This window comes from Microtus oregoni, unplaced genomic scaffold (genome assembly GCF_018167655.1).
Source record: "Microtus oregoni isolate MIOR12 unplaced genomic scaffold, Mior012 000000F_ref0000247, whole genome shotgun sequence".
Classification (NCBI taxonomy): domain Eukaryota; kingdom Metazoa; phylum Chordata; class Mammalia; order Rodentia; family Cricetidae; genus Microtus; species Microtus oregoni.
Genome location: NW_024543059.1, coordinates 14,980,205 through 15,002,542, shown reverse-complemented (window position 1 = coordinate 15,002,542; position 22,338 = coordinate 14,980,205). Strand labels below are relative to the sequence as shown.

Here is a 22,338-nt window from a genome sequence, read left to right as displayed (position 1 = left end):
GTAAACTTCCTCTTGTATGAGAGAAAAGCCAATCTTTGGTTCTGACCTGGCTTTCGACTGCTTAGACAAAGCCTGCCCGTGTTTTGGGGATGTTATGGCCCAGGGTTTATGTGTTGAAGCCTCCCCCACAACACACACAGCATAATGACTTTTTCAGGAGGGTATGAGGGATAACTGAATCCCGAGGGAGCCTTCAGGCTGTCTATGTCATAACACACACACACACACACACACACACACACACACACAAAACCAGGTGTGGCAGTCTGCTCCTATAATCCCTGCACCTGAGTCGTGGACACAGGAGCAAAAGAAGTTCAAGGTCACTCTCAGTTATATATAGAGAGTTTGAGACTAGCTTGGGCTACGTGAAACCTTGTCTCAAAAAAAAAAACAACAAAAAACAAAAAAAACCAAACTTCCTAAGTGTGGGGTTTCAGGCATGAGACACCATACCCAGCTCTTTCCAGGATTTCATGTAGTGCAGGATGGCCCCAAACTTACTATGTAGCCAAGGATGACCTCGATCTTCTGAATCTTCTGCCTTTACCTCTCACTCTACTGAGATTACAGACATGAGCCTCCATAATTGGTTTATATGGTGCTGGGGACCAAACCCAGGGTTTAGGGCACACCAGCAAGCACTTTACCAGCTGAGCACCATCCTTAGCCTCAACTTTCTCTTTAAAAATGTTAGGCTTGCCAGGCGGTGGTGGCACACGCCTTTAATCCCAGCACTCCGGAGGCAGAGGCAGGCAGATCTCTGTGAGTTTGAGGCCAGCCTACTCTACAAGAGCTAGTTCTAGGACAGGCTCCAAAGCTACAGAGAAATGCTGTCTCGAAAATAAAACAAAACATCAAGCAAAAAATGTTAGGCTTGCCTAAATTCTGTATTTGTTTCCTTTGCCCTAAAGCTAGCCAATGCCGAACTGGGGTTGTAGCTCAGTGATATAGCACTGGCCTATCACGAGCAAGGCCTTGGGTTCCGTCCCTAGTATTCAGGCGTTTCCCATAAGGGCACAGGTTCTCCAACGCATTGCAATACAGTGCATAGGAAATTCAAATTCTTTGTGTGTTCCTAGAAACAGATATCTCCCCTGAGAGGACTATAATCCTATCAGTTGGGGTCCCACCTTCATCCTCATGTAATCTAGTCTTCTCCCTAAACTCCCAAAACATATAAAATCTCCAAATACAGTCACAATAGAGGTAAGGTCTTCAACACAGGTGGGCTTTGTTTGTTTGGTTTTGGTTTTGGCAGGGATGGAGTGGGGAGATGAACACTCAGTCCAGAGCAAGAATCTCTTTGTGGAAAAACTACAGTATTGGTGGTCCGCTTCCATTCATTAGCATGTCTCCCACCCACTACCCCGAATATTGACTATTCTGTCGGTGGCAAGCACACCGCACCCCTGTTAGCACTTGGCCTCTTGTGCCATGTTCAGTGTCTATTTTTCAACACTTTGCTCCCATCTCTCCAGGGACACAATACACCTTTCCCAGGCAGTGTGGTATGTTATCTCATCAGCTTTGTTAGTGTACACACAATATATTTCTGCATCCACCATTCTGGGTTCCTTTTTGGGTCCTGTCTCTTAATTCCTTTACAAACCAACAAGCCGGGCCTGGTGAGACACAGCTGCAATCCCAGTACTTGGAAGGTGGAGGCAGGAGGATTAAAAGTTCAAGTTTATCCTTAGCTACACAGCCAGTTTGATGCCAGTCTGGGATACGTGAGACCCTGTGTTGAACACACGCAGCGGTGACAGGCAATGCCATCAGTACCTTTAGAAACTGAAGAGGCTTTGGCAACTTCTTATGCCTCAGACTACTTCAGCCTCAGACTACTTACGAGGCTTCTGATGTGAGAGGTCTCATATTGTACATTCTTAAAATGGCCAGCAACTAGCTCCATTTTGGAGAATTCCAGGAAATAAGGGTTCTTATTATCCCCGAGCCTGGGACCTATACTGCCAGTATTGCCAACTATACTTTAGGTCATGAAAACTGCATCCCACAAGCTTGGCACAGTTATGAAGGCCTCCTTAAGTCAGTTCAGAGGACTGGAAATGCAGCCTAGTTGATAGAGCACTTGCCTAGCATGTGTGAGGGCCTGGATTTAGTCTCTAAACACTGCATATAAAAACTAGCCAGCTGGGCGGTGGTGGCACACGCCTTTAATCCCAGCACTCGAGAGGCAAAGGCAGGCGGATCTCTGTGAGTTCGAGGCCAGCCTGGTCTACAAGAGCTAGTTCCAGGACAGGAACCTAAAAGCTATGGAGAAACCCTATCTTGAAAATCAAAAAAAAAAAAAAAAAAAAGCCGGGCGGTGGTGGCACACGCCTTTAATCCCAGCACTAAGGAGGCAGAGGCAGGTGAATCTCTGGGAGTTTGAGTGGTACTGGATGGTACACAGGGCTGTAATTTAGGAAGTTAATCATATCGTCCCTTCCTGCCTTGAGGCTGCTACATGCTAGGAGTTTAGCCCTTAGAGAAAGTACTAAGATAGAACATAAAAATGGCTGATCTCCATGGGAGCCTCTGTTTTCTAACAAGCTGCTCCCAGCTGTTTATTTACCCTGACGTGTGTGTGTGTCATTTATTTACCCTGACGTGTGTGTCTGTGTGTGTGTGTGTTGTGTGTGTGTGCGCGCGTGCCTGTGCTGTGTCTCACATGCGAAGGGAGGGCCAGAGGACAACCTGAAGGAATCAGTTCTCTCCTCCTGCCATGTGAGTCCCAGGGGTCAAATTCAGGTTGTCGCATTGAGCAAACAAGTGCCTTCCCAACTGAGCCCTTTTGTCAGCCCCACATATTCTTCTGAACCAGAAGCGTCTCTTGCTTTTTCACGTCTTCACCATCTCTAGATACCTTAAGTCAGTTGGTGGCCTGGGGACCAGGTGTCACTTGGGCACAGGGGTCAGTTTGGGTTAGACCCTGGTTTCTCAGTCCCCGGCTCTGCCGACATGTGAGCCACGAGCAGTGCAAGCAGCAGCAACCCTTCCCTCCCCCCAGTGTGGGATACCAGCTGCCCCTCCCCACTGTGACAACCAAAATACGTCCCAGACATTTCCCAATGCCCCCTCAGATGACAAAACCCTCCCTCATTAAAAACGGCTGACTGTCCTCTGGGATTCTGGGGACAGCTTCCTGGAACAAACAGGGGACAATCTAGCTCTTAGGTGACGATGGCCTCAAGGCTGTCTGGCCCATTTCCCCCGCTGAATAATTGGGATAACATCTCCAGAGGACACTACGACATGGTGGGACGCTGTTTAACCTGTTTAACCTGCAGGGAGTAGGCTGTGAGAGTGAGGGATGGTGACCACAGTCAGAGCACCACCCTGCAGCCAGACACGGCAAGCGCGCATGCTCAGAGGCCAGACCACAGCTGACCCAGCAGACTTGAGTCCCCAGGATTACTCAAACGCCCGCCCGAGTGGCCTCAGGCTTCTTTTTCCTGCTCAGTTTGTTTAATCTTCCGTTTCACTGTCACCAAGAGAAAGTCCCATTTAATTCGTACCAGATGCTGGGTGAGCTGCATGAATCAATACGGCATCACTAGAACCCACCAAATGAATCATAAGAACAGACAGTGTTTTTCCCTCTGTAAACCAGTCACTAAAATAGTGCCTTGCCATTTAGGTAAAAAAAAAAAAAAAGAAAGAAAGAAAGAAAAAACTTGTACGAGGTTAAGAGGCCTGCAGGCCTGCTGTCTGAACCACGTGTTTGTGAGAGAAAAATAAACTGAGCCCAGAGAGATCTGCTGCTGAGCCAGGTGGACGCCTGCTGGAAGAGAGAGGCCTACGGAGGAAGATTCTGGACAGAGGGTCCAGCTATCCCCGAATCATTTCTGTGATCTGTTTTCATCGGGGTCTCAAGGGTGGCAGCCTCAGTGCTCTCTGTCTCTACCTCAGCGGCCTTGTCGTGTGCTTCTCTGGTGCTAGGATAATTGCAGTCATCCATTTGCTCAGGTACCCAAGGCCCTCCCACTCCCCTACTCCCAGGAGAGGAGGCTCTTATACCACAAACAAGTTCTGGCCATCTCAGGAGCTCCGCTAGCTTCCTCGGACAGACTCCACACCCTTCTCCCCTCTCAGCTGCCTCGGGTCTGCAATGGTAGGGTATTTAGCAGCCTTGCTGGCCTCTCCACACAGACAACCACAATAGTAGTACATCCTAGTCACAACCGTTGAGAATATCTCCAGACGGCAGGGCGTGGCAGTGCACGCTTGTAATCCCAGGGCTCCAAAGACAGAGAGGCAAGAGGACCAGTGAGCCTGGACACTCTCAGACCCACAAAGGGGGGACTGGAGCTATAGCTCAGCTGGTAGGGACTTGCCTAGGAGCCACAAAGCCCTGTGTTCGATCCTCAGTACCACACACGCCAGGCCTGCTGGAGCACACCTGTAACCATAGCACTCAGAATCAGAAGCAGGAGCATTAGAAGTTCAAAGTCATCCTCAGTTTAAGAGTGAGTTTGAGGCCAGCTTGGACTACATGAAATCCTGTCTCAAAAAAGGATGAAAAAACCCAAAACAGAGTAAAGCGCGTAGTTCAGTGGTGTGTGCAGGAGGCGCTGGGTTTAATCCCTACACTCCTTATGGGGTCCTTTTACATGTGGTGGTTATGAAAAACTTGTTAAAAAGGTTTCTGGATATACAGCCGCAAATCAATCCAAAGTCAGACAAATACTGAACCCAAGACATTTCTGGCCGCACTCATGCAACCTCACTGCAGCCTCTATTCAGAACACACGGCACACTTTGCTCTTTGCATGCTGCCATAGCACACAATGCTTACCGCAGTTAGCTGCCAGAAACAGCCCGGCTAGTGGCTTTATCGTGCGTACAAAGCTCTCTGCTCAGACAGGAGCAATAGCTTAGTTACAGAAAAACAAAGACAAGACCAGGCATGGTGGTGACGCACGCCTTTAATCCCAGTCCTAGGAAAGCAGAGACAGGTGGACCTCCATAGTGAGTTCCAGGCCAGCCACTCTCCATAGTGAGTTCCAGGCCAGCCAGACTGCATGGTGAGACTCTGACCCAACAACAACAAAAGGATAATGTTTTTCTGTTGTCATTTCTCACCATGTAGGTTTAAAATTAGCTTAGTTTTGGATTGTATTGTGGAGAATGCTTGGTTTTAAAAGCTGCTTTCTGAGGGCTAGAGGTGGCTTAGCAGTTAAGAGCGCTCACTGCTCTTCCGGAGGACTTGGAACCAGATCTCAGCACCACAGTGGGTGGCTCCCAGCTGCCTGTAATTCTGCCGACTCAGGAGCTAACACTGTCTTCTGCTCTCTGTGCCCACACATCCACATGCGTTCACAACATGAACAATAAAATAAACCTGTAAAAGATTGTTGTCTGAGGGGCCGAGGATGTGGTTGTTGTGCCAGCCTGAGGACCAGAATTCAGAGCCCTACACCTCCATAAATGCCACCATACCTGCCCATAGTCCTGCTCTCAGTAGTTGGAGACAAGATCCTTCAAGCTGGCCAGCTGGACTGGTCAAATCTTAGGACTCTGGGGTCAAGGGTCAAGTGAGAGACTGCATTCATATGTAAGGTGGAGAGAGACCAAGGAAAACACCTGACCGCAAGCACTGGTCTCCCCGTGTGTGTGCACACGCATGCAAAACCACACACATGAATCACGCATATACGTGTAAGACAATAAAAAGTACTGTTTGAGTAGTTGACTTGAGTTTCATAAAAAGTCATTCGCTGAATCTTGGCTTGGGATTAGCACAAGGTTGCCGACAATTTTCGAAATGGCCTTAAACAAACCTCTGCCATTTTGTACTGCATAGTTATGCGAAGCAGCTTTCTCAGCCTTGGCAATCATAAAATCAAAATGTCAATCAACTCTGAAAAGTGTTGACGATGCTCTCCGGCCTGCAGCACCGTTCAGCCCAGATTTGATTTGATTTTTATGTAAAAATCAGCAGGCACAGCCTTCTCATTGGTATGTAAATTTTCTCTCGTCTTTAATAAGTGGTAAAATATGTATGCCACAAATTTTTAAAATACATTTGTAATTTATTATCGATAAATGTTTGATTTGTATGTCTATATCTATAGACATACAATTTTCTCATGTACAAAGGGGTTATGAGTGGGAGGTTAGGTACAACAGGTTAAAGGATTGGGGTGGCGGATTCTCAAGACTGCTTCCTGCTTATTTGTGGGTGTCGTCTTGGGGGTAACTTGAGAAAGCTGGAGTGACGGGCAGATGTGAGTCACATGACATAGGTGCTGGGCTCCTAAACTCAGGTCCTCTGGAAAAGCAGCAAGTGCTCCTAACTTGAACCATCTCTCCAGCCCTGAGATGAAATACTTCCTTTTAAAAAGGGCTCTGCTGAAGACCTGGAGGGGGTAGGTGGTGGTGGGGGGGAACGGATAGACTCAGACAGGGACACAGAGGTCCCTAAGAGGATGTGTGGAGTGTGGAGGGTGGGGACTTCAGGTTCTATCAGGTCTCTAAGAGGAAGTGTGGAGCAGAGGAGGGAGGAGGAGGTGGACACATCTGAGGCAATCAGGATGGCTGCCAGCAACCTTTAATTGCCAAAAGACTACACTTTTTACATCGTATAGTTTGTACATAGCAGGATACTAGGGGCATGCGAGCTGGGGTGTACACGGCTTGAGACCAGGAGTTAAGGAATCTAGCATTGACCCTGACAATAGGCACAGTCACGTGTTGATGAAGGGCCACAAATTCCTCTTGCTGGAGATAAGAATGACTTCTTTATGAAGCAGAAACTTCCCTCAAGCCCCCAAGGGAATGGAGACCCTTATCCAAATGCCTGACTTCTGGGGGTTTGGGGGTTTTCTTTCACTCTAGCCCCGTGTTGGAATGCTAAAATGTTGTTGGGTTTTCTTTTACTCTTTTTATTCTCTTGGCTTTTTTTGATCTTTGATCTTTTGGGGGGCCCAACACCCAGTTCCTAAATAAATACACACGGAGACTTATTACTTATAAATGCCGGGCCTTAGCTTGGCTTGTTTCTGGCCAGCTTTTCTTTATTTAAATTGTCCCTGACGACCTTTTGCCTCTGGGCTTTACCTTTCTCAATTTCTGTATAACTTTCACTTCTCACTCCTTGGCTGGCTGTGTAGCTGGGTGGCTGGCCCCTGACCTCCTCCTCTCCTTGTTCTACCTGCTTCCTTCCCAGTCACTCCTCTTTCTTCCCAGATTTCTCCTTCTTGCTCCTGCCTCGCTATTGGCCATTCAGCTCTTTATTAGACCATCAGGTGTTTTAGACACAATAGCACAGCTTCTCAGAGTTATGCAGCATAAACAAAAGTAACACACTTTAAAATAAGGTGGTGGTGGCCCACGCCTTTAATTCCAGCACTCAGGAGGCAGAGGCAGGCAGACCTCTGTGAGTTCGAGGCCTATAAGAGCTAGTTCCAGGATAGCTAAAGTTGTTACACAGAGAAAACCTGTCTCAAGAAACCAAAAATAAATAAATAAATAAATAAATAAATAAATACTTTCCTACAACACTAGAGAGCAGACCCTATGATATAGTTCTTAGTCTTACTTTAGGAGCCTGGTCCCCTCATAACGCTCCCAAAAGGGAAAATCCTGATGTTCGTGTGTGTGTGTGTGTGTGTGTGTGTGTACCGTAACATTCTGTTTTCTCTACACAAATTACCTGAACTCTTGCCCTTAATGGCCTCAGGTTCTGGATTGTGGGCATCTTATTCTTGGGGCCAGGTGGATCTAGTAAATATAACCTTCCTGTTCTTGGTGTAATTAAGAGGGCACAGGGGAATTCCTGGGTCCACAGTGGTGGGGATTTTTTTCCCCAAAGAATTATTTTGTTTAGAGAGGCAGTCATTGTACACATTTTTATTCTTTACCAAAGCCCGCACAGAATTTCCCAAAGGGAAAGGCATTAATAGTGAGGATGATTAGAAATGAAAGCAAAAAGGTCCTGGAGAAGTGTGATCACAATGTTGAAATGCTGGAGCTTTGTCAAGCAGCAACGGTCGCCATGCGGTCCACGCCAGATTTGTTTTTTATATGTATGTGTTGATGTTTGCATCTATATAGGTTCAATACACACAAACACACACACACATTCCCATATCCATGAAGAGGCTAGAAGAGGGTATTGGAGGCCCTGGAACTGTAGTTACAGGTGGTTGTGAGCCATCACGTGGGTGCTTGGCACCGAGCCCAGGTCTTCTGCTAGAACAGCCAGTGCTCTTAACCACTAAGCTATCTCTCCAGTCCAAACAATCTTCTCAGGTCTGCTATCATAAGCCCGTAGTCCCAGCACTCTGAAGAAAGCAGAAGGATTCAGAGTCCAAGGCCACCCTCAGCCATATAACAAGTTTGACACCAGGCAAGACCATGTGAGACTCTGTCTCAAGACAACAAAAATGAAAAATAAAATAAAATAGATAGGGCTGGAGAGATGGCTCAGTGGTTAAGAGCATTGCCTGCTCTTCCAAAGGTCCTGAGTTCAATTCCCGGCAACTACATGTTGGCTTACAACCATCTGTGGTGCCCTCTTCTGGTGCCCTCTTCTGGCCTACAGGCATACACACAGGCAGAATATTGTATACATAATAAATAAATATTTTAAAATAGCCTGCTTTTCATGAAAAAAAAACACTATAGAAAATAAAACAAAGCATTCTTTTTATTCTCAATTAAAAATTGACCACCCAAGCTGTATAGTAACAAATACTTATAATCCTAGCCCCGGATAACATGGGAGCGTCCGGAGGCAAGACCAGCCCAGGCTACAAGACTCTGAGAGAAAAACAAATACATAATCACCTAAGACCACAGATCTCAGCAGAGCCTGAGAACTTGACCGGACCTACAAGCCTGCAGCAGATGGTGACTTGTGACCAGGTGAACAGCTTTTCTTTATACTGATAAGGAAACTGAAATTAAACAAAGAGCCCTGCTTAGCCAGCTAATCAGGTCGGAGCCCTGCTCTAGATCCCAAACTGCAGACTTCCTCTTAGAATTCTTTCCCACTGCAGGCACTTGGATGATACAGCAGCGGTGAGGGGTGTGGGAGGGGGTCCACACTCTGTCCTGTGTGAGTTGGAACTTTTTCAAAATAAAAACAAGTTAGAGTTATTATTATGATGATGATGATGTGTGTCTGTGTGTTGGAAGTGAAGAGCAACTTGTAGGAATAGGTTCTCTTCTATTATGTGGATCCTCTGGACTGGCCTCAGGTTTTTTAGATTTGGTATAAGGCTCCTTTACAAACCACTATAAGCATCTCACTGAAAGACCCCAGTGGTGGGCAGTCTTTCAGGCTGAGGAGACCCTCCCAAGGAACAGCGAGTCACTCTTCGGATGCAAATAGCAAGAGGCTTTATTCAGTACACAGGTACCTGGGGCGACTTAGTCTCTCGAAAGACAAAGCGCGCCTGCAGACTGGGGGAAGGTCTTTTTATAGGAAAGAGGGCAGCAGAAGCAGATTACAGAAGCAAATGCATCATTAGTGGTCAGTTGGAATGGGGCAAGGGGCACAGGTGGTTTTTCCTCTCCCAGCACAGATGTATGGGAACAGATATCCTGTTAATTGATGTCCTGCCCGAATCTATGGATATAAATATCCTGTTTTGCAGCCAGGGACCCTGACCTTACTCTGCACTTACAGTCGTTCATCAAAAGCTTTATGAAATGACGTTACAGCAGCCAAGCTGGGATCTTTCATAGGGGGAGTTGTCTCTTCTGTGAATTACTGATATTCTAAGTTGGGCACATGTGCTGACTATAGGCATCCTGTTTCCCTAAGCAAACGGGAGGTTCTCATTAGAGCAGGCCAGCTGCGGGTTCCTTATCGCTTGGGGCCAGATGGCTGACCGGCTGACCGCAGATATCTTGCCTGGCTTCTCCGCCCTTGTTCTCAAGTCGAACTTCCCTGCTCTAATGTTACTTGCGTTGCTCCAAAGTTTAAGCCTGGCATTGCTGCTGCTTAGCTGTTTGTCTATACTGTGGGGGTCTTTCACCCTCCCCTTTTTCTATCAACTGAATAAAACCCTTTATTCATTTAGCTGTGGTATCCATGTCTTCGGGATCAAACTGTCTAAGCTGATGATACTGTTGTGTCAGGACCAGAGCCTGGATGACAGACAGCCTGTCCTTCATGAATTGGACCAAGCGATTTAGGATACAAGGCCCAAAAAGCAAGATTAAAAGTATAACGATTAGGGGGCCTATGATGGAGGAAACCAAGGTGGTAAACCAGGGAGACCTTTTGAACCAGCCTTCAAACCATCCCTGCTCTGACTGGAACAACTGCTGTCTCTGCTTAAGTCTTTCCCTCAGTTTTGCCATATTGTCTCTGACTAGGCCAGTATGGTCTGCATAAAAACAACATTCCTCTTTCAGGGCAGCGCATAAGCCTCCTTCTTGCAGGAACAATATATCAAGCCCCCTGCGGTTCTGCAGCACCACTTCTGACAGAGAGGTTAGGGATTTCTCAAGGGTGCTGACTGATTCTTCTAAGGCCTTGATGTCCGTATGCATTGCCGCTTGAAGCTGTCTGAATTGGCTGGTAGCTACAAGGGCAGAAGCACCAGTTCCTACCCCTGCTGCTATACCTCCTGCAGTTCGTCCTCCTAACAGCAGGGCTAAAGTAAGGGATACTGGTTCTCGTTTGAATCGAGGTCTCCCTTCAAAATGACTGTAAATATATTCAGGATCATGATATGTAATTTTAGGCCATAATTCAACTAAAACACAGTAATCAGAGGTCAGGTTAAGTACAGTTGTTGATAGACAAGGGGTGATCCCAGTGCTACAAGCCCAGTAGGTACCGCTTGGTGCGGTTAAATAATAACCGGATGGGACGGGCTGTCGAGTATTGCATAAAGCTTGATGAGAGCTTGGGACCGTTCCCATGCAGAGTCCTTTTCCTGATACCTCCGACAGGGTTAGTTTGTGCTGGGGAAGACCGATGCACTGTGTGGGTGGCGAGTTATATACGACATAGGTACCTGTCACTGCTATCCCTTCATAATAGGGGGGTCTGGAAATCAAGCATAGCCAACATTCCTGGGTCTTATTGGGGTCTGTCACATTTAAGGCTAGATATGCCCCCTGGACTAAATCAAGTAACCTGTCCCCGGTCCCGGATTGGTAGGGAGTCGGGGAGGCTGTGAGTGGGGTAGAAGCAGTTGATGGGGTGGCTGGTACATTGAGGGGAGCTTCTGGGAGCACTGCCTGGCCGGGCTGTGATGGGGGTCTTTGGTCAGAAATAACTAGATTAGGACCAACTGCTTGGCGGGCCGTTTCCACTTTTAGTTTTATAGTGAAGATGGCACCTAGGTCCTTCTTAGTCATTCTGTTTGGGAAGTACCATCGGAGGCCCCAAGTCCTCCCTGTCATCCAGTTAGACTGCCCTGATGCTCGACCTCGGGGGGTGAAGGTGATGTTTAAGGGCAGGCAGGTGGGGTTGCCTTTACATTTTCCAGTATTCTTTGCGGAACACTCCCTAGGGGAGGTGTAGTTCTTATGAACAGTGATCCAGTCCCATGAGGAGCTAGGCTTCCAAAACGCATCCCCGGTTGTTTCACATCCCCAGGCATTACAGAATAAGCTTTCCCATCCTCCACAGCGTCGGACCTGGTCTCGCTCCCGCCCATCCCGGGGACAGACATAGAAATCCAATTACCCCAGGAAGCATCTTCCTTCAGGGCTTCCGCAGCCGAATTTTCCCCCAGGAGAAAAGCGGCTGCCTGCCCGGTCCTTTAACTGTGTAGGTAGCAAATCAGGAATATCCCATATCTCTGATCCTGCTGCAAGCTGGCAGAAATCCGGCGTAAGTGGGGGCCACCAGGTGTCTATCGCATGGTTTGCCTGAATTTCCCAGACAACTTCTCCGACCGAGGACAATACCTGCCATTTTAGGGAGCGTACCAGGTGAGGGCTGTCTCCCCGGACTATCATCCCTAGTCCCAACAAGATCCATAAACCAGTCAATGGGGCCCCCGGGTAAGTCTTATCTTTAGAGGGTTTTGAGAGCGCTGGACCCTCCATAGTGGTTCTGCTGTATCTCCTTCTGTACGAGCTGTTTTTACGTGGGAGGCGTGGACCCAGGCCGCGATGCCGTCAACTTTCAGTGCCGTTGGAGTGGTTAGCAGCACGGTGTAGGGTCCTTTCCAGCGGGGTTCCAGATTCTTAGTCTGATGTCTGCGGACCCAAACTGTATCGCCAATCTGGTAGCTGTGAGGTACCGCTGGTCTGTCTAATTGTTCCTTATAGGCTGCAGCGAGTGGCTTCCAGACCTCTCTCTGCACGATCTGGAGTGCCTGTAAATGAGCTTCCAGAGAGGGGCTATTAGCAAAGCCTGAAATGTTGGAGTCAAAGAAATTAATGAAGGGCGGGGGCGCCCCATATAGTATTTCAAAAGGTGTGAGCCCGTGGGGTCCTGGTGTATTGCGAGCTCTGTAGAGGGCTAGGGGTAGTAGGAGCACCCAGTCTCTAGTGCCAGTTGCAAGCGTTAATTTGGTCAAAGTCTCCTTAATAGTTCTATTCATTCTTTCTACCTGTCCTGAACTCTGGGGTCTGTATGCACAATGTAATTTCCAATCAATCCCCAATAGCTTGGCCACCAACTGACTTACCTGGGAGACGAAGGCAGGTCCATTATCAGTGCCCAGCACTTGGGGCATGCCATACCTGGGGAAGATTTCTTCCAGCAGCTTTTTGGTCACAATTTTTGCGGTCTCATGCTTGGTCGGGAAGGCTTCCACCCATCCCGAAAAGGTGTCCACAAATACCAATAAGTACCGGTATCCATACATGCCTGGTTTTATTTCAGTAAAGTCAATTTCCCATTGTACTCCTGGTCGATGTCCGCGGATTCGCACCCCCTGTCCCACCTTGGTTTTTCCTGCATTTACCTGTGCACATGCTCTACATTTGTCCATAACTTTTTGGAGGATGCTGTCTCGCCCCAGTAAATAGCAAAAAGTTTCCTGCCGGTCTAACAAAGTTTTCATCTTTCGGGGGCTTAGATGGGTCAATTTATGTAAGTAATCAAGCATCTTATAAGTGTATGCCATCGGCATCACTGTTTTTCCCTTCCATGTCCATTCGCCCGTTTTCTGGTCCTGCTCCGCTCCCATGTCTGCCAGGAGCTTTAGATCCTCCTCATCATATTTGAGGGGGTCTCTCTTATCTTGGTGCATGGGCAGTATGGCTAGCGGAGCCTGCAGGGCCACCTGTTTGGCGGCTTCATCAGCCAGCCGGTTTCCTCGAGCCTCAGGGCTGTCTCCTTTCTGGTGTCCTGGGCAATGTATAATGCTCAGTTTCCGAGGCAGAAATAAAGCTTTTAACAAGGCTAAGATCTCTGTTTTATTTTTAATTTCCTTTCCTTCTGAAGTCAGTAGCCCTCTTCTTCTGTATATTTCCCCATGAACATGAGCAGTGGCAAAAGCATATCGGCTGTCAGTATAGACATTGAGCTTCTTACCTTCTGCCATCCTCAAAGCTTGTGTCAAGGCGACAAGCTCTGCTCGCTGCGCAGAAGTCCCCGCAGGCAGAGGCTGTGCCCAGATCACCTCGGTCTCCGTGGTTACCGCTGCACCCGCCTTTCGCTCACCTTCCCGCAGAAAGCTGCTGCCGTCAGTGTACCAGGTGACATCCGCATCCCGGAGGGGTTGATCCGTCAGGTCCGGTCTGGTCCCGTGCATTTCCGCAAGGATCTCGAGACAGTCGTGTTGGTCCGTCTCCCCCTCCTCTGGGAGTGGTAGCAGGGTTGCAGGATTGAGCGCCACCACTGGTCCGAAATGGATTCGGTCCGAGTCCAGGAGCATGGCCTGATAATGGGTCATGCGGGCATTGGAGAGCCAGCGATCTGGGGGTTGTCTGATTAGAGTCTCAATTGCGTGTGGGGCCAGGATGGTCAAAGGTTGGCCCATAGTCAGTTTGCCAGCGTCCTTGGTGAGGACTGCCACTGCTGCTACCATTCTGAGGCATGGGGGCCATCCTGTGGCCACGGGGTCCAATTTCTTGGATAGGTAGGCTATTGGCCGCCGCCAGGGCCCCAGCCTCTGGGTCAAGACCCCTTTTGCATATCCTTGCTTCTCATCGACAAACAAATCAAAAGGCTTAGTCAGGTCAGGGAGGCCTAAGGCTGGGGCTGTGAGCAGAGCCCGTTTGATTTTCTGAAAAGCCTCGTCCTGATCCGATCCCCATGAGTACATCACCCCCTGCTTAGTCAGTGGGTACAAAGGGGCTGCCAGTTCCGCGAATCCGGGGATCCAGAGCCGGCAGAATCCCGCTGTCCCTAGAAACTCTCTCAGCTGGCGGGGTGTCCGGGGTGTAGGGATTTTTATAACTGTGTCTTTCCTGGCCTCCGTTAGCCACCTCTGTCCTTCTCTGATTTGGTACCCTAGGTAGGTGACCTGCCGTTGGCATATTTGGGCCTTTTTGGCAGAAGCTCGGTACCCTAGATCCCCCAAGGCTTGTAGTAATGCCTCAGTTCCTTTTATACAGTCCTGAGCCGAAGTAGCAGCTAACAAGAGATCATCAACATACTGTAACAGCATCAGGCCAGGATGCCTCACCCTGAAATCCGCTAAGTCTCGGTGTAGGGCCTCATCGAACAGGGTGGGGCTATTTTTGAAACCCTGAGGCAACCTGGTCCAGGTCAGCTGTCCTGAAATCCCCAGTTTAGGATCCTTCCATTCAAAGGCAAATATGGGCTGACTTCTGGGGTGCAGTCTCAGGCAGAAGAATGCATCCTTGAGGTCCAGGACGGTATACCAAGTATATGAGGGTGATAGTCCACTTAACAGATTGTAGGGGTTAGGAACTGTCGGGTGTATGTCTTCCACCCGTTTATTGACCTCTCTTAGATCCTGCACAGGTCTATAGTCCCCAGTCCCTGGCTTTTTCACGGGCAGCAAGGGGGTATTCCAAGGGGACCGGCAGGGGACTAATATTCCCTGGTCAAGAAGCCTTTTGATGTGAGGCCTTATTCCTTCCCTTGCCTCGTGAGACATGGGATACTGTTTAATCGAGACAGGAGTAGCAGTTGTCTTGAGGCTTACCACTAGAGGGGGCTGCTGTCTGGCCAGCCCCATTCCCCCGGTTTCTGCCCATGCCTGGGGAAAGCGATCCAGCCAATAAGCCTCAGTGGGGGCCGCAGTGGTACTGTCTTTTTCATGCAGCCTATATTCATCTTCTAGGCTGAGAGTCAGCACATGTAAGGGTTGTCCCTGAGGGCCAACTACCTGTGCTCCGGTTTCCTTGAAGTAAATTTGGGCTTTTAATTTTGTGAGCAAGTCCCTTCCTAGGAGCGGATATGGACAGTCAGGCACGTGGAGGAAAGAATGAGTCACCTTACCAGTTGCTAGGTGAAGCTTGCGATCTGTGGTCCATCGGTATCGTTTTCCACCAGTGGCCCCTTGGACCCAGGCAGACTTGTCACTCAGGGGTCCGGGGTCCCGGGTTAGCACCGAGTGTTGAGCTCCGGTATCAACTAGGAAGGTGACGGGTTGCCCCCCAACATCTAAGGTTATCCTGGGCTCAGGGGGAGGCTCCTGGCCCTGATCTCCCTAGTCGTCCAGAGCTAGGAGGGAGGTCTGAGAAGGTCTTGGTCTCCTGGGTCCCCTCGAGTTCTTGGGACAATCCCTTGCCCAATGCCCCTTTTCTTTACAGTAGGCGCATTGGTCCTTGTCAAGGGGTGGCCTTCTTTTGTCTCCCTCCTGTCTATCCTGTCTTTGCCCTGACACTACGGTGGCCAAAAGTTTACTCATTTCCTTATGTCTCTTGCGGTCCCTCTCTTTTTCCCTTTCCTCGGCTTCTTTTCTGAAGCGGTCCTCTCGTTCCTCTGCTTCTCTCCTGAGGCGGTCCTCCCTCTCTTCCTGAGTCTCCCTCTTATTGAAAATCTTTTCTGCTTCCTTTAGCAGATCCCTGAGTGAGCTTTCCCTGAGGTTCTCTAGATGCTCCAGTTTGCGTCTGATATCTGGAGCTGACTGCCAAATAAAAGACATGGAGATATTGGTCTCCTGTCCGGGGTCATCAGGGTCATAGGGAGTATATCTGCGGTAAGCCTCTTTGAGCCTCTCAAGGAACGCAGAGGGAGTTTCCTCTGACCCCTGTATAACCTGCTTTACCTGAGCCAAATTCGTTGGGCGTCGAGCCGCCCTGTGGAGACCCGCTATGAGCAACTGGCGATAGAGGGCTAGGTGATTCCTACCTTCCACCGTGGTGAAATCCCAAGAGGGGCGTTCAAGGGGAAAGGCAGAATCTATTTCATTAGGCAATTGGGTGGAGCGGCCATCAGGTCCCCGGACTTCCTTCCGGGCTTCCAGGAGGACCCTCTGCCGTTCCTCCGAAGTCAGCAGGGTCTGCAGCAGCTGTTGGCAGTCGTCCCATGTAGGCTGATGGGTAATCAAAATAGATTCAATCAGAGCAGTCAACCTAGAGGGGTCCTCAGAAAAAGGAGGGTTATTATTTTTCCAGTTGTAGAGGTCTGAGGAGGAGAATGGCCAGTACTGCAGTTGGCCGTTCATTCCCGTGCGAAGAGGGAATGCCTGTGAGGAGGTTGTATCCGCTGCATGCAGCTGGTCTCTTCGTCCCCTCAGGCGTGTGGCCATCGGAGAAGGACCAGCAGAGGCCGGCGCTGCTTGTTCTTCTTTTCTTTCAGTTGAGTCAGCCTCATTCGGAGTCCGTGGAGCTGGCTCCTGATATGGGGGAGGGCCCTCCGTGAGGAGGTCCATCAGTAGGTCATCATCTGGGGGCAAGACTTTTGGAGGAGGGGGCTTGGGCACCGGGGATTTGGTGAGGGTTGGGTACAGGGAGGAGTGGGGCGGAGGTCCCGTTGGGGTGGGAAGGAGTGGAGGGGGTAAGGCAGGTGCAGAGGGGGTAAGGATAGGGGGTTTCGGGGTGACGAAAGGCTTGACCCAGGGCGGTGGGTCATAAGCCATCGCCTCCCAGACCACGATATACGCGACCTGGTCTGGATGCCCGTGATGGCCAGGATCCATCACCTTAGCCTTTACCTGTAAGATAACATTGATGTCAAAAGTACCATCCCTTGGCCAGCCCACATTGAACGTGGGCCATTCCGAGGAACAGACAGTTACCCAGTGTCTCTTCCGGACGTCCACTGACTGGTTATTTGCAATGTCTTGGACGTCTCGCCAGTGCTGTAAAGTCAGGCTTAGAGGGGTGGTTACAGATTGGCCCATTCTCTCAACCGCGGTGACAGTAACAATTAGACAGACAAACAAAATACAACTTAGACAGACACAGAAACTTGCAGCGCGGCTTTGGCATAAAACCGAAAGCAAGAATTCAAACGGAGACTTTGAGGACCCGGGCTCCTCGTCTCCCAAAAGAGTCAAGAATCCCTCAGACAGTGGGGCAGCCCCCAAAAGTCCCAGTTCCACGCGACTCACAAACTGCAAATGGGCCACGAATCGGGCCCCCAAACGCCACTGGGACGTCTCCCAGGGCTGCGGTGGGGAGTACGAGCTCGTCAGCTCCTCCCCGGGTCCGCCAAATACAAATCTGATTAGCTAACCAGTACAAACGCAGGCGCAAACATAAAAGACAGAAGACAGACAGAAAACAATTGTGCTGGCCAGCTTACCTCCCGGTGGTGAGTCGGTGGTCCCTGGGCAGGGGTCTCCAAATCTTGGTGGAACCTCCAAATGAAAGACCCCAGTGGTGGGCAGTCTTTCAGGCTGAGGAGACCCTCCCAAGGAACAGCGAGTCACTCTTCGGATGCAAACAGCAAGAGGCTTTATTCAGTACACAGGTACCTGGGGCAACTTAGTCTCTCGAAAGACAAAGCGCGCCTGCAGACTGGGGGAAGGTCTTTTTATAGGAAAGAGGGCAGCAGAAGCAGATTACAGAAGCAAATGCATCGTTAGTGGTCAGTTGGAATGGGGCAAGGGGCACAGGTGGTTTTTCCTCTCCCAGCACAGATGTATGGGAACAGATATCCTGTTAATTGATGTCCTGCCCGAATCTATGGATATAAATATCCTGTTTTGCAGCCAGGGACCCTGACCTTACTCTGCACTTACAGTCGTTCATCAAAAGCTTTGTGAAATGACGTTACAGCAGCCAAGCTGGGATCTTTCATAGGGGGAGTTGTCTCTTCTGTGAATTACTGATATTCTAAGTTGGGCACATGTGCTGACTATAGGCATCCTGTTTCCCTAAGCAAACGGGAGGTTCTCATTAGAGCAGGCCAGCTGCGGGTTCCTTATCGCTTGGGGCCAGATGGCTGACCGGCTGACCGCAGATATCTTGCCTGGCTTCTCCGCCCTTGTTCTCAAGTCGAACTTCCCTGCTCTAATGTTACTTGCGTTGCTCCAAAGTTTAAGCCTGGCATTGCTGCTGCTTAGCTGTTTGTCTATACTGTGGGGGTCTTTCACTCACCAGCCCCAACTTTTCTTTCTTTCTTTCTTTCTTTCTTTCTTTCCTTCTCTCTTTCTTTCTTTCTTTCTTTCCTTTCTTGCCAACTGTCCTTCTGTTGCCCACGCTGGCCTCTGATTCAGGCCAATCCTCCTGCTTCAACTTCTCCCGTGCTGAGGTCACAGGTTTGAACCACTGCTCCAGAGAAAATAATGTTTCTTCCCCTCTCCCACCTTCCTTCCACCCTGGCTCACTAGCTCTCACCTAAAATATAACCCTTGCTCTGAGCGCATTCTTGATGAGCTAGTTTTTGTTTTGCTCCTTTGTTCTAACCATATGTATGTGTGCGCGTGTGCCGCTCTGAGAATTTCTGAGCAGGAGGAAGTGGTTCAGCCTGCACGTCTCTGAGCAGCTGTTGGCTTTTAGAAGAAAGGAACGGTTCTGCGTTGTTTCCGATTCAGATGCCGCACGAGGCACGCTTTCATCCACGTATCTAAATTTAAACGCCTGTCTTCTCTGCCTGGAAAGCTCTGTCCTCTCCCTCCACTGTATTACAAGTTGGGTATGCCTTTATGTGGTGTTTAGGTTGGCCCACAAGGGGTTGCTGGTGTGGAGAAATCCCAAGGAGGGCCATCGCGATGGCTCAGTGGGTAGAGGAGTTTGCTGCTGGGACTGTCCACCTGAGTTCAATGCTACACTCTGGAAGGACTGAACCTATGTTCTCAATTGTCCTATGACTTCCACACTTGCCGTGTGGCACTCACATTACAACCCACCAGTTGGGACCATTTGGAGTCCTGGCCTCCAGCTGCTCTTCTCTGCTAGAGATCTTTACTTTCCTTCTGATTTGAGTTACTGAAAGCTGTGTCAAAGTTGTTTACCAGCTCTGCTTCACGAGCACGTGCTGCCTTGCCTTGAGGATCAGAGGATAAGGTTTTCACCTGTTGGCCCACCTGACTGTTGGGTATATAAGCCTCCGTGGTGCTATTGAGTAGGGGGTTTCTTACCAGTGACGAGAGGTTCGTGTCTCTGTATGTTTCAGCCTCCAGCCCCTTGCCCAAAGCTTGCGAACTGTATGGTAGCGCAGAGAGGCGGTGTGCGCGGCACCCACCCCCATTCCACTCCCCACATAAAATAACATACAGAAAGATGTAAAACAAACAGATCTCAAGGGAGAATGCTAACTGGTGTGTGTGGAAACCCGACGCAGGTCAGAACGCTCCAGGTGACGAGAACGTGGCATAAGCCTGTGTAGGCACCGAGATCGGCAGGGAAGTGCACTGGGACCAGGACCAGTCAAGGTCGTGGTGCAGCTAAGGTCCATCCTTTCCTCCAACCGTAACTCCCTTCCTTCGGGCACCCCTCCCGCTCCTGTGGCCACATCAGCAGAGGGCAGCCCTCCCGCTCCTGTGGCCACATCAGCAGAGGGCAGCCCTCCCGCTCCTGTGGCCACATCAGCAGAGGGCACCCCTCCCGCTCCTGTGGCCACATCAGCAGAGGGCAGCCCTCCCGCTCCTGTGGCCACATCAGCAGAGGGCAGCCTCTCTGCACGGAAGCTCGGGGCCCGTGTTAGTGTCGGCTTGCACATTTTCTCCACTTTGCTTAAATGTTTATTTTGATATAATTTCAAACATACAAAAATCTTGCAATGACAGTCTAAAAGGGACAAATGACCTTTTATGTTGGTTATGGTTTAGTTCAGGTTTAGTTTTCGAGACAGGTTTTCATCATGAAGCCTCAGGCTCGCAATTCCTCCGCCTGAGCCTCCTGAGTGTGGTGATTTTGCTGTGCTCGTCAGCCTCCTTCCCTCTTCTCTCGCCTCAATCCCCCTGCCTCCTTTTGTTGAATCTTGCTGGAGTTTATGAACCTTACCAATCTTTTCAAAAAGTTAAACTAATTTTCTTTTGTTGGTTTGCCTTTTGTTTTTGTTTTTTGAGACAGAGACTCTACATAGCCTTGCTTGTCTAGTAACTCACAATGTAGACCAGGAAACGCAGAGACCTACCAGCCTCTGTCTCCCTGAGACTAAAGGCGGGTACAAGCACACCCAACTGTTGGTTTACCGTTTTGCTATTTCTGTTCATTTTCATTTTTTCTCCTATCTTTGGATTAAAATTAGTTTGTATTTTGACAGGGTTTCTCTGTGTAACAACTCTGGCTGTCCTGGAACTCGCTTCGTAGACCAGGTTACAGCTAGCCTCAAACTCAGAGATCTGCCTGCCTCTGCTTCCTGAGTGCTGGGACCAAAGGCATGTGCCACCATTGACCGGCTTCCTTCCTTTGTTCTGTGTTGTTATTTAAAATGTTGTTCTATGGTGGTCAGGGAATCTACCTCTATGTAGTCTATATGGATGCCAGTCTTTAGGCTTTCTTGACCCATTTTGTAGCCCAGCTTGTCATGGAGCCTTGGGGACCAATGTTTGTTCTTCAGTTACTGGGCATAGAGTTTCAGAAACATCAGGAAGTACAGCCTGGTGGATCACATGCTGTGTTCTGTATCTGTGATTGTTTATACAGATCAACGCCACAGGATCTAGAATCATCCTGGAGAAGATCTCTAGGAATGTCTGTGAGGGTGTATCACAATCAGTTAATAGAGTTGGGAAGAAAGAGCCATCCTAAAACATGTGGTTGGCGTTACTCCATATGCGGAGGCCCTGCACTGGCATCTGTCGCTCTCATCCGACGCTCTCTGCTTCTTGGCTACAGGTGCCATGTGACCAGCCCCCTGCTTCAAGGATCTGCGGCTGTGACTCCTCTGCCATGATGACCTGTCCCCAAATAAACCCCCTCTTAGGTTGCTTTTGTCAGCATTCTGCCCAGCCACAGGGCAACTAATGAACACAAGCTCCTTGCTGATTTTTTTTGTTGTTGTTGTTGTTCTCTTAGTCCTTTGATGACTGACAGATGCTAAAATCTTCATCAATAAACTGGTCTTGGTGGGTTATACCTATCATTCCACTGCTGGAGAGGCTGAAGCAGGAGGATTGTCAAGAGTTTGAGGCCAGCCTGAGCTATAGGGTAAGACCCTCTACTGGATGGTTTTATGTCTACTTGACACAAGCTAAAGTCAGGTGAGAGGAGGGGACCTCAGTTGAGAAAACGCCTCCAAAAGACAAGAGCGCATCAATAGTTCAGTCAGTAAAGTTCTTGCTTTACAGTCACCAAGACCTGTTTTTAAAAAGCCAGGCACAGTGACATGCTTGGGATCCCAGGGCTGGAGAGGCAGACACAGGAGGCTCGCTGAAGCTTGCTGGCCAACCAATTTACTCAGAGAATTCCAGGTCGGTGAGAGCCCCTGACTTGTTAAACAAAGATGAAGGGTGCCCGAGGAATCACAGCAAGGTTGCCCTCTGGCCTTCAAGGCTATCCTCGTGAACTCAGACACACACACACACACACACACACACACACGCACGCACGCTCGCACGCACGCACGCACACACACATGCACGCTGGTGGGCTGTCTGTCTGGACTGACTGAGGGAAAACACTGTGATGACCCATGACAGAGATGATCTTCAGACAGAACTAGTCCTTCCAATTCCCTATTCTTAAACATCTAAATCCCAGGACTGAGGAGGTGGCTCAGTTGGCCAAGTGGTTGCCTAGCATGTAAGAAACCCTAGAATTGCTGGGCAGTAGTGGTGCACGCCTTTAATCCCAGCACGCCAGTGGAGAAAGGGGATCAGAAGTTCAAGGTGGGGCTGGAGGGGCCACTCAGCAGTTAAGAGCACTGGCTATTCTTCCAAAGGACCTGAGTTTAGGTTCACAACCAACCCTACCTCGGTCCCAGGAGATCTAGTGCCCTCTTCTGACCTCGGCAGGCACCAGGTGTTCATGTGGTACACAGATATACATGCAGGCAAAGCACCCATATGCATAAAATTTGTTTGTATCTTTTTTTTTTTAAAGAAGTTTAAGGTCGTTCTCCACACAGCAAGTTTGAGGTCAGCCTGGGATACATGAAAA

The 22,338-nt window shown here is 49.3% G+C and overlaps 1 protein-coding gene across 1 annotated transcript; it reads right to left on the bottom strand.

Annotated features, from left to right (window-relative positions):
- Positions 1-11,819: 11,819 nt before the first annotated feature.
- Positions 11,820-19,954, bottom strand: LOC121442036. Its single transcript, XM_041643823.1, is given in 3 exon segments — positions 11,820-12,296; positions 12,612-17,519; positions 19,568-19,954. Coding segments are annotated over 3 exon segments (5,628 nt in total). The 3' UTR covers positions 11,820-11,963.
- Positions 19,955-22,338: the final 2,384 nt, after the last annotated feature.